The 16,684-nt window shown below is 49.8% G+C and overlaps 1 protein-coding gene across 4 annotated transcripts in view; it reads left to right on the top strand.

The window, feature by feature from the left end:
• SALL4 (spalt like transcription factor 4) overlaps window positions 1-14,778 on the top strand; it is a 191,745-nt gene extending 176,967 nt beyond the window's left edge. For 3 of the 4 annotated variants that reach the window (XM_045194477.3, XM_045194476.2, XM_024559445.3), the window contains 3 exons: window positions 7,652-9,979; window positions 10,801-11,078; window positions 12,752-14,778. In XM_045194477.3, coding sequence (XP_045050412.1) covers window positions 7,652-9,979; window positions 10,801-11,078; window positions 12,752-13,174 — 3,029 coding nt within the window. In that variant the 3' untranslated portion in view covers window positions 13,175-14,778. The remainder of the gene's footprint in view (window positions 1-7,651; window positions 9,980-10,800; window positions 11,079-12,751) is intronic. The other variant, XM_024559446.3, reaches the window with a different exon arrangement.
• Window positions 14,779-16,684: the final 1,906 nt, after the last annotated feature.

The raw sequence follows: 16,684 nt of genomic DNA on the forward strand, positions 1-16,684 counted from the left end.
GGCAGCCCTACCGGGGTGCACCGGCCTGGCGTTTTGCGTGGCTTTTCTGGGGCGCCCCGTTTTCTGCCAGCGCGCCCCAGGGACCAGAGGGGAGAGGTCGGGCCAGAGCTGCGCGATCGCGGCCGAGGCGGACTCCGGGGCTGACCGGCCCACGCTGCCGCGCCCAGCGTCTCCCGAGTCGGGAGGAGTTCGGGACCCCGGCCGTGCCCGGAGCGGCCGCGCAAACTCCCTCCCTCCTCGCCACTTAACGGAGGAGGTTTTAGGAGCGAGTCGCTTTCCCACTATCTCCCTTCTGTCCTGGCCCGCCAAATTGTCGCCTGATAAGTTTTTAGCGTCCGCATGGGGGGAGGGTGCGCTTTTAACCTCTTGGGCCTTGTTGGTCGTCGCCTGCTTCCTAACATCTTAACTGTGAGTGCGGGTGAGTGGGGCCACCCAGAAATTCCGAGATACAACTCCGTTGAGAAAACGGTCACTGCTTTTTGACTGCTGTCTTCTCTTCCGGGGAGGAAATTAATATAGTTCCCAGATAGATCCTGGGTTAATATAAATCCCTCCTGCCTCCAAAATAACATTTTTCCAGGGCAAGTAAAAGATCTGGTTGAGTGAGGGGCGGGCTGTGCCTTTTTGGGTGTCTGATGGTCGGGTAGTACGCACCCGAGGTCCCAGGAGGGTGGACTGACTCTCTTTGTGCCTGGGGGGTGGGGTGGAGGGAGCGTGGAGAGGCTTCGTCGTCTGGCCCACCTGGAACAAAAGGGTTAATCCTCCGCCCACCGGCTTCCTCCCGAGAGGAGGGGCGAGCTCCTGGCTCTGACCCCTCCTCCCCTGGTCTGCTCTGACCTCTTCCCCCTTCATTTTGGGTGAGCGCTTGCTAGTGGGACTTTTGGTGGTGTTCGGCACATTTAGGTGGAGCCTGTTACTTAGGGCGGGGGGCTTCTTAAATTAATGCTGGCTGGAGTTTGCAATCAGTTAACCCGAGCTGGTTAAGGTCTCAGGCCGGTAGGGCGCTCCCTCTACAATTTGGGATGTGGGGTGGGGCGGGGGGTAGCTATTGATCGCTTGGGTCAGAGCTGGCCGCCGAGTTGTGTGCGGGCGCCCCCTGGAGGCCCAGCCTGGCTTGCGCCCTTTGCTGAGAGGCAGGTACCGGCTCGCACCTGATGGGACGAGTTGTGGAGGGGAATGGAGAGCGCTGGGCTGGGCCAAGCACGGGCGTCCCTGGGGACTCCAGTCAGTTGCCTGCGTGATCCCTGGCTGTGCTGGGGATTTGCCAAGTCTTTGGAGTTCTTGGAAAGATTTCCTCGATCCTAGAATGTGTTTTGCAGATTCCCCAGTTACACCATGGGATAGCAGGCAGTTTTCCGGAGCAGTACATTTGAATTTTGCATCTGAGCAGCCTGTTCGTATCTGTGTATATACAGATTTGGCTACAGATAGCTATAGATGTATGGATATAGATGTGTGTAGTTTAAAATTAACATGGGGCCGACCCTATTTTGCAAAGCCAATGTGAGACCCACTTGTAAAGCAAACGGTTTTTGAGGGAGGAAAATGAAGTTTGGCCATCAATTAGCAGATCAAAACATCTGCAGGTGGTCAAGGGGACTGGAGCTACACACAGGAAAATTAGCATTTTCTCAAAAGAGTTTCAAATGCCCTTTGTGCTAAACTGGATTACAACCTTCAACGATTAAGATTCCCAAGTTTCAAATAACTGCCTAGCCCCAGTTTCTAAACTGAAATGACCTACATTGGCCAGTAAGGGTTCTGAGAATAGGGCACTTGGGAGCTCCCATTTTAATTGAAGGGAAGAGGGAAATGTGTGGATTTGTAGCATTAATGTTGCAAGCCAACTTGCTGTGTTTCCATCTGTCTTTCGGAAAGAGAGAGGGGCTCCAACTGGCCCACAGCCCCTTTTGTTCCGTTAAAAAGAGATTGCACAAGCCAACGATACTCATTCAAGCCTCTGCTCGCTTCCTCACCCGTGGGGAGTTGGGGACCCGTCTCGGAGGCAGGGGATAGAGTTGGCACTTCCTCTTTTTAAGTGAAGCTGGGTTTTTTTATAAAGGTTTAGGGATGTGCCTTTCAGTCGGGTGGTGTGACTTTTCAGCCATGTAACCTGGAGCCTAGTTTCTCTTGAGTTTTTGGGCTCTCTGTACAGTGGGAATGTGATCGGTAATTAATATTGTTCAAAGTAACAATGCTCTTGTTTTTATTTGTTTACAAGATAGTGCTGAACTGCCCCTGGAGATACTTGTGTTTTTATCTTTGGCCGACTGTATGCCAGGCACCAGACTGGGGGCGTTAATTAAGTACAGTAGCTTTCATTCACATTTTCCCTCATCGGGGAGGGGAAGCCGCAGCTCCCAGTTGAAACGGCTTGCTTATGGTTCCCTTGTCCTGTTGGATCACAGCCTTGCTACAGGGCCGTTTGTCCTGGGCTTAGAGGAGTTGGTTATGGGGTGGGCTTTCTGTCAATTTCTTTGATGAGAAGGCCATGGTGTTTGTCTAGTTGGGTTTGGCATCTCTCCTCCCTTTTAATTTTTGAGGTGTGCCTTTGGAGGCTTTCAATGAAGAGGTCCCTGCCAAGCAAGGTGGAAATAAAACAGTTTGCTCTGCCTTTGGAAAAAGGATGGGGCGGGAAGAGAGTTCCAGAAGTTGCCCTTTTCATCACCTATTGTGCTTTCGATTATTTTTGAAAAGCATCTAAACATTCCGAAAGCCTGTAGGTCCAGATAAGAACTGCCTCTCCAGTCACTGCCGTCTTCCTTTTTTGATTTTTTTTTTAAATTAATTTTGTGTCTCTCCAGCTTTGTTCAGGGGGGCTCTGCAGAAGGAGGCAGCAAAGGCTCCCTGCCTGCACAGAGGTTACAGATTTGCCTAGATGTTGAGCTCCAGTCTCACTAATAGCGGTGCTTACACACCTTAGCAGCTGGAGAGCCTTCTTCTTTTTCTTTTTTCTTCCTTTTCAGCAGAGTCCCTACATTTTGACCCTAGACTATTTGGAGCAAATTATTTTGACTCTCCATGAAGTAGAAACTAAATTATAGCTCTAATTTGCCTTCTGTGGATTGAGTTAAAGACTTGCTACTTAGCTGTTGCTTGGATTGTGGAATTCAGATCTAAAATTAAACTGGTAAATTTCAACGAGTTCAATCCACGAGGACTTCTCAGTTTCCTTTTGTTTTTTTGGTAATTATCCTTCGGGTGGGGGGAGGGTATTTTAATCTACTCATTGTAGTTCTATTAATATTAGGGATGGGGGCGGATAAGCTTGAGTCCTAATGCGTTTCTCAAAATAAACTTTTTTTTAAAAGCATTTTCTCATCTCCAGCATTTGATTGCCCTCTGGTAGATGAGCTTTTCTCCCTATACAATGGAAAGAGTATTTTCTATCCATTTGGCAGTGATTGAATCTAAGCCCCCTGCTGGGTTTACTGCATTCTTCCAACTTATTGGATAACTAGATGCTGGGAGATAACATTCCTAAAATTCGGGGTGGGGGTGGGGTGGGAGGCTGCAAGCCCTGCTTGCTCTGTAATCCTCTGAACTTCGCCTTTTCCTTTTGGGAAGGGTTCACTTAAGCATCACCCAGCAATCGTTCGGAACAGTTCTCCGGCTCTTTGGACAAATTCAGTTTCAATCTTTGCCAGTGGTGGTCTGGATGTAGAAGGACTTTTTACTGCTCCAGCAAACAGAACTCCTGCTGTTTTTAAGATTCAAATGGGAAGTGGCTGGTAAGGCTACAGAAGAGGCAAGCCTGTGTATACAGTGAGGGCAAGCTGGTATTCAGGTCGTAAATCACCCCGGGAACTGTTCGATCCTTCTAGAGCAGGGGAGCTTAACCTTTCTGGTGCCACAGAGCCCTGCTCCACAGAAAGTATTTAGCTAGCACCAAATGAAACACATAGGAACACCAGGGAAATAAATTGCACTGAGATAGTTATCAGAAACAAAAACATTTGTGATCAAGTGACACGTGCTTTATGAACACAGTAAGGTCTAGCAGCTGGTCGGGCAATCACCAGCATTTCCAGTAATGCCGCGGCGTTAACACCATATGAAAATAATCTGTTTTCTGTTGATGGCTAACTGGCAGCGTCTGTGATACCTCTGTGGTATGTTCCCTGCTACGTTCATAGGTAACATAAACATTCCATTTCAGTTTAGGTTAGAGAAAACAAAGATAATCTGTGTTTTCTTATCTATTTCCATGGACTCCAGTTTTAAGAATACGCGCTTTAGAAAAAACTTGTGTTTTTGATAAGGGAATATTCTACCTTAAGAGTGTGGGCATTGTTTTTGGCGGGAGGGGGGGAGTAAAAAACATTTACTGATATTTCAGCGGCTTGTGGCCTTCCGAAGGACCACAGCGGATGAACAGATACAAAGTATATTGGTGGCATTAATGTGTCATGGCAGGGGGTGACTAGGAAAAAGGCATCCGAAGCCTCCGTGGTGGGGTGAAATGGAAAAGGTGGAGAAAGCCTGCTCCAGAAGGAACGATAGGTGAGGCCAGTAATTTTAGTGCCCTCGTAGCATTTAAGAAGACAGCCTGGGCTCTTCTGTTTTCTGGTTTTCAACCTGTCACGTTGAGCCACTTAATTTTTCAGTCTCAGTTGACACATCCGTGAATTGGGAGCAAAGACCTCTTTGATTGTGTGGCTGCAGAGATAGATGAGTTAAAGGGCAAGAGTCTGAAGTTGTATGTTTTGTTGTTTGGAGGAGGGTGGTGGTTTGGCTGAGCCTTACAAAGTGGAATGGGCATTCTTTGTCCTGGGTGGGCTTTCCTGGAGCTTTGTAGAGGTAGACTGGTTGAGACAAAGGGTATAAATGTGCTAATTAAAAAGAAACCGTAGTACAAAAAGTGCCAACAGTTTAAGGTTCTCCCCCGCAGCAGCCTCCCGGCGCAAGTGGCAAGAGCTAGACACTGGCCACGGTTTGTCTTTTATACTTCAGAGGTTTTCCACGTCCGTGTTCATATCTTTGTCCGCAACACAGATGGGAGCACGTGACATACAGATCCTGTCCTCCTTATTTTTTCCTCTTGGAATAATTCTTGGGCAATTGTTCTGTAGAGTAGCACGTACAATGGGGGTCCCTTTTTGTAGGCTACAAAGGAATCATCTCTCTTCTGTACCCTCATTGACTTCACCAGAACCTTACTGAACGACCAAGGTGCATCCCCTTTTGGTTTTGGTGAGAAATGTATCTTTGGACCACAGAAAATTCTAGCAAGGGGATTGTTGGGTCAAAGAAGAATTCCACCAAAATTCGCTGTATCTATTTATATGCACCTACCCATAGTGTATATTCCCCTCCTGGCTTTTTTTTTTTGAAGTTCCACTTTTTAAAGTGTTTTATTTATTTATTTTTTAAAAGATTTTATCTATTTATTTTTGGAGAAGAGAGGGAGAAAAAGAGGAAGGGAAACATCCATTGGTTGCCTCTGACATGCCCCCAACTGGTGACCTGGCCCACGACCCAGGCATGTGCCCTGACTGGGAATTGAACTGGCGACCTTTTGGTTTGCAGGCCAGCACTCAATTCACTGAGCCACACCAGCCAAGGCACTTTTTAAAGTTCTTGACACATAGTTGCCAGGCTTGCTTTTCTAGAAAGATTTGTGCTACCTTTCACCCCCACAAACAGCTGCATTTGGCAAGTGCGCCTTAGATGCTCTCTGGGGATTGACAAGTACTTTGAACTTGATTCTTGAAATAATGGCTATTGTGGGGCGGTGCTGAGGCTAGAAGGAAGCAGCACCCCCTTGTTGGGTTCTCCCTAAAAGTTCAGGGCTGCCCTTGGGTCCTAACCTTTTTCTTTTTATTGACTTTTTTTAGAGGGAGGAGAGGAGAGCGAGAAGCATGGATTTGCTGTTCCGTCCATTTATGCACTCGCTGGTTGATTCTTGCATGTGCCTCGCCTGGGGAGCAAGCCTGCAACCTGGGGCGTCTTGGGACAACACTCTAACCACCCAGCTCACCCAGCCAGGGCCCTCCTCTTACTTTTAAAGTCATTTCTGGGTGTCCCAGAAAGGTGGTGACCTGTGTTCTAGGCCCTTCCCTTGCCCCACCCCCTCAGCCAACTTGACTCCCCTGGCTTCCCGCTGGGGTTTCTGTGAGAACAAAGATAGTTGCAGTCTCAACAGAAGGCACGTGATAGGAAGTGTGAGAACGAAGGAAGGGAGTGTGCAAATGGGGGGTCTGGCTGCTGTCTGCCTGGGTTTCAATAAGTGTAATGTGTATGGGGCACCTAGGGGTGCCTCGTCAGAATACTGGGGGCTGTGGGTTCGTCTTTCCCCCATGGGGTTCCCCAGCCCCAGCCTTCCCGCACAGTGGGAGGTGAGAATGAGCTGGTTGATGACTGTTGTCTGTTGTCAGGAGCCCTAGTTGCCCGGGCATAACTTTTAGAGATAGAAGAGGTGGGAGGGGAGAGAATAAAAGATTTTTAAAAAGAAAAAAGAAAGAAATAGAAGTGGGTGGGGAAACTAATATTCCCTAAATACCTACAGTGTCTGCACTTTTCCCAGATCCTGGAATGGTTGGTGCCAGGCACGTGCAAGGTGCTCAAGCGTTTGTTAAGTAAATCACTTACCTTCTGAGGCTGTCCTGACTACAGGTGTTTCACAGAAATTCTGCAGGGCAGGCCCACCACATCAAACCTGTTACTGTCAGGGGAGTGTTAGATTGGCCCTCTAGTTCTGAGGGGAGCTCACTTACATAGACAGAAGTCCCTGACCCTGTCCCTTACTGGTCTGTCCTCATGCAAATGAAGACTCCAAATCCTCACAGTTGGATTGGTCTAAAAGGCACTGTCCTGGTTGGTCAGAATAGAGTTGCTCTTGTTGGGCGGAGCTGCTCAGCTCTGATTGGACAGGGAATGCTTCAGTTCTATTGGTTGAAATAGGATTTCAGGAACTCTTATTAAGACAGCAGGCAGTTCAGGGAAGAGGCAGGCAGTCCAGCTCTGTCGTCTCTGAAATGCAGTTTGTGTGAGAGGCCCCTGTGCAGAAATGACTGCTAGGCTCTGTTTTTTAAAATTTGAGCCTCATTAGCCATCGGTAGCCCTTCTTAGTGTCTTTTTTTCCCCTTGGGGTTCACGTTTCCAACATCATTTTCACTTACTGAAATGCATGAAATGCATTTGCCATTGGAAGCTTGCTTTGAGTGGGGGGTGCAGATCTCTGAGGGGATTATGTATAATAAGTTATATGCATTTCCTAGGGTTGCTATAACCAATTGCTGCAAACTGGGAGGCTGAAAACAGAAATTTGTCCTTTTCACGGTTTTGGAGGCTAGAAGTACGGAGTCAAGGTGTCAGCAGGATCGGCTCCTTCTGGAGGTTCCGAGGGCAAACCGGTCCCTTGCCTTCTTCCTGCTTTCTGGAGGTTCCCTCATAACTGCTCCATTTGCAGAGTTCCTCTTCCCAAGAAGGTCCCATGCACAGGTGCTAGGATTGGTACTGAGACGTATTTGGGGAGGGGGGCGGTGTTCATTGACCCATGCACAAACGGTTGGTTCATTCAGCCTCTTCTGAGGCCGAGTTCCCTTACACAGTCTTTGCTGTTGCACTGTGTGTGATCGTGATTCCTCCCGAGAAATTGCCCTTCATCCTTCCTTGGGCAGAGTTCTTAGCTTCTCCTCTCTTGTCACAGGTGCTCCAATGAACCACCCGGGCACTGGCGATGACATGATTGGGGACCGAGCGCCGGCAAAGAGGCCTCGTCGGGAGGAGACTCACATCTGTGAGAAATGCTGTGGAGAGTTCTTCAGCTTCTCCGAGTTCCTAGAACATAAGAAAACTTGCACTAAACACCCACCTGTCCTCATCATGAACGACAGTGAGGGGCCAGTGCCTTCGGAAGACTTCTCCGGGGCCGTGTTGAGCCACCAGCCACACAGTCCAAGCAGTAAGGACAGTCACAGGGAGGATGGTGGCGGCCCGGGGGACGTGAAGGAGAAGCAAGGGGCAGAGTCTGTTCTGTACTTAAAGACGGAGACTGCCCTGCCCCCCACCCCCCAGGACTTAAGCTATTTACCCAAAGGCAAAGTGGCCAACACTAACGTCACTCTTCAAGCACTACGGGGCACCAAGGTGGCGGTGAATCAGCGGAGCGCGGAGCCGCCGCCCGCCCCCCTGCCCGGTGCCAACAGCATCCCGTGGGTCCTGGAGCAGATCCTCTGTCTGCAGCAGCAGCAGCTCCAGCAGATCCAGCTCACCGAGCAGATCCGCGTCCAGGTGAACATGTGGGCCGCCCACGCCCTCCACTCCGGCGTGGCGGGAGCTGACACCCTGAAGACCTTAGGCAGCCACGTGTCCCAGCAGGTTTCCGCGGCCGTGGCTTTGCTCAGCCAGAAAGCTGGAAGCCAGGGTCTGTCCCTGGACACCTTGAAACAAGCCAAGCTACCTCACACAAACATACCTTCCACCACCAGCTCTGTGTCCCCAGGACTGGTGTCCTTCGCCCTGAGGCCGGATGGGTCGAGGGTGCTCCCGAACCGCCTCCCAGGTGCTTTGCTACCTCAGGCCCCGAGCTCTGTGCTCTTCCAGAGCCCTTTCTCCACTGTGGCTTTAGATCCGTCCAAGAAAGGGAAAGGGAAGCCTCCCAACGTGTCCCCGGTGGATGTCAAACCCAAAGACGAAGCCGCCCTCTACCGGCACAAGTGTAAGTACTGTAGCAAGGTTTTTGGGACTGATAGCTCCCTGCAGATCCACCTCCGTTCCCATACCGGAGAGAGACCCTTCGTGTGCTCTGTCTGTGGCCACCGGTTTACCACCAAGGGCAACCTCAAGGTACACTTTCATCGACATCCCCAGGTGAAGGCAAACCCCCAGCTGTTTGCCGAGCTCCACGACAAAATGGCGACAGGCAATTGCATTCCCTATGCACTCTCTGTCCCTGTCCCTGTAGACGAATCGAGTCTCTCTTTAGACAGCAAACCTGTCCTGGTACCAGGGATCCCCACTGTAGGGCTACCTCAGAATCTCTCTTCGGGGACTAACCCCAAGGACCTAATGGGCGGCCCGCTGGCCAAGGACCTGCAGCCTGGGCTGTCTCCAGAAAGTGAGGATGGATCCGTCTACTCTGGGGTGGGGCCCAACCATAATTCCCCGAGGGTTGGCGGCTTCCAAGGGAGAGGGACGCCTGAGCCGGGGTCGGAGACCCTCAAGTTGCAGCAGCTGGTGGAGAACATCGACAAGGCCACCACCGACCCCAACGAATGTCTCATTTGCCACCGTGTCTTAAGCTGCCAGAGCTCCCTCAAAATGCATTACCGCACCCACACCGGGGAGAGGCCGTTCCGGTGCAGGATCTGCGACCGAGCCTTCTCCACCAAAGGCAACCTGAAGACGCACTTCGGGGTGCACCGCACCAACACCTGCGTGAAGACGCAGCACTCATGCCCCATCTGCCAGAAGAAGTTCACCAACGCCGTGATGCTGCAGCAGCACATCCGCATGCACATGGGCGGCCAGATTCCCAACACGCCCCTGCCCGAGAGCCCCTGCGACTTCGCGGGCCCTGAGCTCCTGGTGGTCGGTGAGAGTGGCAGCGCGAGCGCCGTCTGCCACGATGACATCGAAAGTATAGATGTAGACGAAGGCAGCGCCCAGGATGTCCCCAGCAGCTCCTCGAAGGTCCCCGTGGCTCTTCCCAGCATCCACTCTGCGTCGCCCACGCCGGCCTTCACCCTGACGACCCCCCTGGACGCCCTGGGGAAGGTGGGCCCTGCTCCCGTGGCCCTGCAGCGGCAGAGCAGCAGAGAAAACGGTTCGGTGGAGAGCGATGGCTTGACCAACGACTCCTCGTCCTCAGTGATGGGGGACCCAGAGTATCAGAGCCGAAGTCCAGACGTCCTGGAGACCGCATCCTCTCAGGCCCTCTCCCCGGCCAATAGCCAGGCAGAGAGCGTCAAGTCCAAGTCTCCTGACGCTGGCGGCAGAGCAGACGGCTCGGAGCACAGCCGCACTGAGATGGAAGGTGATAGAGCTTTGACTTTAACTTATGTCCATTGTGGGCACAAGGCCATCCAAAAGGAACCTAGGTTGAACTTGACAAACGGAGAGTGTGATACATGTGAAGCAGCTCCTCTGTAGGGCAGGGAGCCATTCCATGCTTCTGGGTGGAGGGAAAGAGTAACTTCCTCTAGCCCAGTAGTGACATGCTTTGACGTATGACAGTTAACACGCACGTTGGCTGGACGGCGTACTTTTCTGTTTTTCATTTTTGTGTTTGGGCCCCCGTGGGGACGGACATAAGGGTGATCTTAACAGTACAAGACTTTTGAGAGGGCGCTGGGTTTTGTTTGTTTGTTTTTTGGCCACTGAGATAATTTCTTGATTCTGAGGTCCCACTCCCTAATGTGATGCTCACAAACGAATAACTTGGGGTAAAAAAGAATCTAACCAATTTGAAACGTACACATAAACGGTGGGGTGCCTGTTCATGGCAAAGGCGGGGGAACAGCTGCATCGCAGAGCCCAAGACCGAAGGATGGGCGCCTGGGCATACTTCAAAGAGAACTCTTAATGTAGGGATTTGAACTTGGATGCACCCGTCCCTTCACACCAAAGGGGCAGATTCTCCCGAGTGTTTGCGTGCTTATTCTCTAACTGGTAAACAAGTCACAGGAAGCTGCTTCCAAGGTGTAAATTTCCCAAAAGCCACTTCAGGCGCTCAGGCAGGGCAGTCATTGTCAGTCATTGTCAAGCCCTTTTTTGGTTCGAAGAGGGAATGAGTGCGGGATGATAAAGGTTTGGGTTTTCTTTTTTTTTCTCTCTCTCTCTCTCTCTGCACACTAGGTCGGAGCGGTCTCCCATCAGCGTTTGTCCGAGCCCAGCCAGCCTACGTCAAAGTTGAAGTTCCTGGTGCATTTGGACCTGCAACCGTGTCCCCAGGCATGACACCGTTGCTAGCAGCCCAGCCACGCCGCCAGGGCAAGCAGCACGCCTGCACACGGTGTGGGAAGAACTTCTCGTCGGCCAGTGCGCTCCAGATCCACGAGCGGACTCACACTGGGGAGAAGCCCTTTGTCTGCAACATCTGTGGACGAGCTTTCACCACCAAAGGCAACCTGAAGGTGAGCTTCCTCGGGTTTCGGCGGGGCTGGGAGCTAGGTGTTGTCAAGCAGCATCTCTCGGTGTTCTCCGTCCGTGGTGAACTTCCTATAAAGAGCAAGTGGGGTATTCCATCTCCACCCTGGCTCTGGAAATAAATACTCTTTAAAGGAGTACATTTTCTTATACCACGACATCTCGGAGAGGGAATGCTTCTTGTCGTCAGTGTCTGCAGTTAGCGATTTTTCCCCCCTTTCTTTAGTGGCACATAAAAAATGATGCACGCATGAGGGTGTCCTCTAGGAGCAGGACGTGTGTGTGGTCTGCTTTTCTGCTGCTGAGATTTTCCGTACTGGGGCCTCGCAGCAGTTGTTCATAGGTGTATGAAATCGAGTCCGGAAAGAAAGATACGCGTCGTGAGTTGCAGCAGAGAATTGAGAAGTCATTTGTGGGTTTCATAATGCTTCCAGACTGGATGGGCGCCCTGCACGGCATGTTGGTTTTCTTGGTTTTGTTCCCTAGCTCGCTAGGTTGAAAGAAATACCATACCGCAAGTTGGAGGGATATGTAATACAGTGCCACTGCCATTACAAAGAAAGCCTCCGGGTTTTCAACAGTGCGTTGCAGATGGGGGGTGGGGGGGTGTTCTTCCAGAGAATGGCCTATTGTTCTAAGTTGGTTCCACCCCAGGTCTCCGGAGGAAAGACTGAAAGTGGCCTGCATAGGAACTCAGGATGGGAACTAGGGGCCTCAGTTTTCCTCTGAGCCCACCCTCCAGTTTTATGCAAGGCATGTTTTCCTCTGGTTCTTTCTCTCCCTCTGCATTGAGGAGAAAACTAGTTGAATTCTTTGTAGTTAGAATAAAGGTTAAAACTTCTTCATCTTGGAGTTGACTTAGAAGACTATTGTGTCATTTTAAAAATTAAGAATACTTCCTGTTACAAAACGACCTATTCTCTTTAGTTGGCAAAACTGTAAAGAGGAGAAACATGAAGTAATTCATCTCTAATACTGACTTGCCGAAATAGCTTAGCTTGGTTCACAGGTCCTGTGGTCAGCGCAGGAAAGTTCTGGAGCTGCCCTTGCTGCCCACGTGGTTTGAGGCAGTGGGCATCTTGTCCCTCGGTTTCCCAGGAGTGGGGACATGGTCATGATGACTTCGGGATTATCCAGGAGATGAAAGGAGTTATTTAGTACAGTGTTTCCCATTGTGCCTGGGACATCTTAACAGCTTCTTAGAGGGGTCAAGAGCAAGTCACTTCTGAGCTTGATGAGGTAACTCCTAACTCCTAAGGATGTCTAAAGATGAACTGAGAATGCCGAAGGAATCCTGGCACCTGCCAGATTTCTTTGACTCCTTAATGAAGCTGAAACGGGTTTAAACACTCAAAAGCCAGAGAAAGAAATGCAGGAAGGAGGCCAGGTTGAAGAAGCAGTGGGCAGTGCTATCATCCGCTTTCCACCCTCTGCCCTCAGCCCCGCTTTCCACCCTCTGCCCACTGCCCTGCCCACCTGCCTCTCGGCAAGAGAACCAATAATCTGGAATGTTTTACATATAAAATCTAATTTTAAAGTACAAATTATGTTATTAATATGTTTGGGTAGAGCCAAGCCCATGTGCAGGCCGACCATGGCTGGCCAGCATCGCACTCACTTCTCCGTGTTGGCGGAAACTGTTCTGCCCCTCTTCCCGCAGGTCCACTACATGACCCACGGTGCCAGCAACAGCTCTGCCCGCCGTGGGAGGAAGCTGGCCATCGAGAACACCATGGCTCTCCTGGGAACAGACGCAAAGAGGGCCCCAGAGATGTTTTCCAAGGAAATCGTGGCCCCTTCTGTGAACGTGGACCCTGCCATGTGGAACCAGTACACCGCCATGCTCAACGGGGGGCTGGCCGTGAAGACCAATGAGATCTCCGTGATCCAGGGTGGAGGCATTCCTGCCCTCCCTGTTTCCCTGGGGGCCAGCCCCGTGGTCAGTAACAACACGGCTGTCGCCAAGATAGATGGCTGTCCAGCAGCCATCAGCACCGACGTGGAAAAGCCAGGGGCCACCGACAGTGTCCCCAAACACCAGTTCCCTCACTTTATGGAAGAAAACAACATAGCGGTCAGCTAAGCTGCAGGAGAGCCCGTTGGGAAGGAGAGACGCTGCAACCGCTGCTGAACTGGACCTTGTTTGTTTTTGTTGTGTAAGGAACCCAACTCTCTTTTTTTTTTTTTTTTTCCTTTTCTTTTCTTACTGATGTGCAGACGATGTTTACAGTTGTGACCACAACCTCAGGCAAGTCCTACAATCACGATGTTGCTATGCTGCTTTGCAAAAAAAAAAAAATCATATGAAAGGAAATACAGACTAGTATTTTTTTTTTTTTTTTTTAAATTTTGGAAAGAAGCGGGTCTTGCAAAGTAGCTTTGTTACTTGAGACAAACTGTATACATGAAAACTTTGTACAAGCTAGAGTCACTATTTCCAAAGACTGCCACCTGTTTTCAAGTTGGCGCTCACTGAACCACAAGAGAAAAGACAACTGTTTGGCCTGACTGGGGGAGGGGTGCCGTGTGCTTCTGTGGTGACCGGGTGCGGGTAAATACAATGTCTGTCGTTTTTAGGGACCTGCTTGGTGTGCTGGCCAACCCTGCGCCTTTTTTTTTTTTTTTTTTTTTGGAATGTACTTTTTTTTTTTTAAAGCTAAGGTTGTAGAATGACAGAATTCCCTCAACCTTGGGCCTTCAGGAGGGAGCCCTCAGGTGGACCGATTGTAGTCCTTAGGGAGTCAGTGTGCGTGCTGCTGCTTATTGAGGACAGTTCAGGTGGGGCCCGAAGAGTGCCAATGTATCCCCTGTGCGTTCCAGGTTACGCCCCCTTCCTGAGCACCAGGCTGGGTGGTTCGCCTGAGCAGGGGACCTCAGGTGACTTAACATAGTTCACCAGTGCCTATTCTATCAAAGAAACGGGGTTTTCATTGAAGAAACTCATGGAAGGGCATGCTTCTTATTAGAGGTTCACATACTAATTTTTATAAAAACTTCCTTGATGTGACTCACACCAAATAATCACGAAGATTTCCCGCCCCCCTCCCCCCACCCCGCCCCGAGAATGTTGCATGAAGGCTACAAAGTTGGAACAGACAAGTCCTGGGTATGAAAGCTTTAATTTATCTACCTCATTTGTTTTTTATTTTTGTAGCCTTAGTTTCTCTTTTCCTATTTTATGAAGGCTGACAGTGTCCCTAGTCCCTGTCTCAACCCTAAGAATTGATGTATGGCTGGGAGTGGCAGGACGTTCAAGAGGTTTCTGTGATTTTTTTTTTTTTCCTTAATCCCCTTTTCTGTAATACTAAGCAAACAATAAACGTTTCTTTTAATGGTTTAACAAGGAAGAAGGGAAGACCCTCATTCCTGCGTTGGAGGAGTCTTCCCCCCTCTGTGTACAAGTGTGTGTAGATCAAGAATATCAAACATTGGCCTCTGAGTGATTGCACCTGACTTTAGGATCCAGAAACATTGTTTTGTTTTGCCAAGTTGTGCCTTTCCTCCTGGGATCACCCGTGAACACAACGAGAGCACCTGTTCGCACTGTGACGTGGATGCTGTTACAGAGGACACGCCGGAGCCTCGCTCGCTGTCGCGCCTTGTGAATGTATGATGTACAGAGAGGACCCTGTAGTTTGTACCTGCTGATGCCGCCTGTTGGAGAATAAATTTTGGATATTTTGTTTCCCCACCATGTGTGTCTGAGTTTTTCTGATGGTTTCTGCTCTAAACCTGAAGTCCTTACTTAACAATCATTTCCAGGTGCCCTCCGACCCTCATGTCCTAGAATGAAGGTGAACATCCAGTTACATCCCGCTTCTCAGGCACACGATCAACTCTTGGGTTGGCCAAAAAGTCCATTTACTTTTTTCAGTAAAATAAAGGACAGGTTTTCATTTTCACCAATAATGGTTATTTTGAGTAGGTCAGCTGACTCACACAGTATAATGTTGACTGTCCTCAATTAATGTCTCGATTTGATTGCTATCGACTTCAACTGGTGTACCCAACCTCGGAGCATCGTCCAGCGAGAAATCTCCAACACAGAATTTCACAAACCCCTTTTGACATGTTCAATCAGTCACAGCACTTTTTCCATACACTGCACAAATCTTTTATTTGCACTTTATTTGCCTTTTCACCTGTCTTGAAATAAAGCGTAGTATGCTGAAAATGTTACTTCTTCTGTCTTCAGTATTAAAATGGCTACACGAAAATTCACCAACTTTGGTAAGTTTTTTTTTTAATGCACACTGATAAGACAGCTGCCACAATGCAGTCTAGCAAATTTGTTTCAAACGAAGTTAAAGACAACCAAGTGCTACTAAGTTTAATTAGAGTAATCCCACTAAAGAACTTTTGCTGGGGTTTGCTTATGGTCATAAAGGGCTTAGCATGCCCTAGACTACCCCATATCTCATCCCACCCTAACCTGGCACAAGTTGGTGGGCAGAGAGAATATTTCTAACCATCTCATACTTACGGGCTTCTTAGGAAGGAATAGGCTGAGAGTTTCAGGAAAGCGGGGAAAGAGCTCATTGGAGGGAGACCCACGGCAAGAGCAGCTTCATGACCCACTGGTCAAGGACCTCTTGCCCACCTGCTGTGTCGGCCTTTGTGAACCCGATGGCAAGAACCAGCATCAGGCCCCAGGAGAACCTGCATGGGTGTGGACCCCACATTGTCCCAGAGGGTATTCTGACTTTCAGAAAAAGGCTGGGGGTTGTGTTCTGATGACCTTTGACCTGACAAGAACTTTGCAAGTGGGTATTTTTGTCCCTGCCCTCCAAGGTTGTCTGCCCTTTGGCCTCAGCTCCTCGAAGTTCAGGGTGAAGCAGCCTGAGTCAGCAAGATTAAGCCCGTCCTTCAGATAATAGAAATGGAGGCCCCTCGCCAGCCACTGGGCCGTGTCTGCAGTGTTCAGCCTTTCTCCCTCGACACTAAGCCACCGTTACATGTCAGGTCTTTCTCGGTTCAAATGTATGATCATTATTTTACTTAAGGAAAGAAGTACGTCCTTTTCCCCGCTCCCACACAGACTTCAGACATCTTTCCAAGGTAAAGCCCATTTCCGGCTAGTCCTCTTCGAATATCTGCAATAATGCAAAAACGTTTCATTAGCTTTTGCTAGACCAGCACTCCTGTCTCCCTCAAACTATTTTCTTAAAGGATTTTGGTCACCTCGGTGGCATGGTTTTTTGTTTGTTTTTTCTGTTTTTGCACTTGAAGTAGCTCAGGGTAAGTTCCCACGGGAGGGATCGGCAGCACAGACACTGGTGGTTTCCCTAAGCGTGTGCTCCGTCCGCGGTGCGTGCGTGTGTTTTCTCAGCCCTAATCTTGAAAGCCCTTTTTATTTTGACAAAAGCTTTCCGGTTTTTTCCCTTCTTGAATGTATTGTGGCGAGACTGGTTGACAGTTACACGGGTTTTGCGTGCACGATTCCACACGTGGGTACACCGTACTGTCTGCTTGCCACACGTCCCCCACTCCGAGTCAGGTCTCCGACCGCCGCCAGGATCCCGCCCCGCTGCAATCTCTACTGCTGTCCCCGTCCGCGAGTTTCTTCTCTTTTGCTCAATCCTGCCGCCCCCCA

This window comes from Desmodus rotundus, chromosome 6, assembly GCF_022682495.2.
Source record: "Desmodus rotundus isolate HL8 chromosome 6, HLdesRot8A.1, whole genome shotgun sequence".
NCBI classification, from domain to species: domain Eukaryota; kingdom Metazoa; phylum Chordata; class Mammalia; order Chiroptera; family Phyllostomidae; genus Desmodus; species Desmodus rotundus.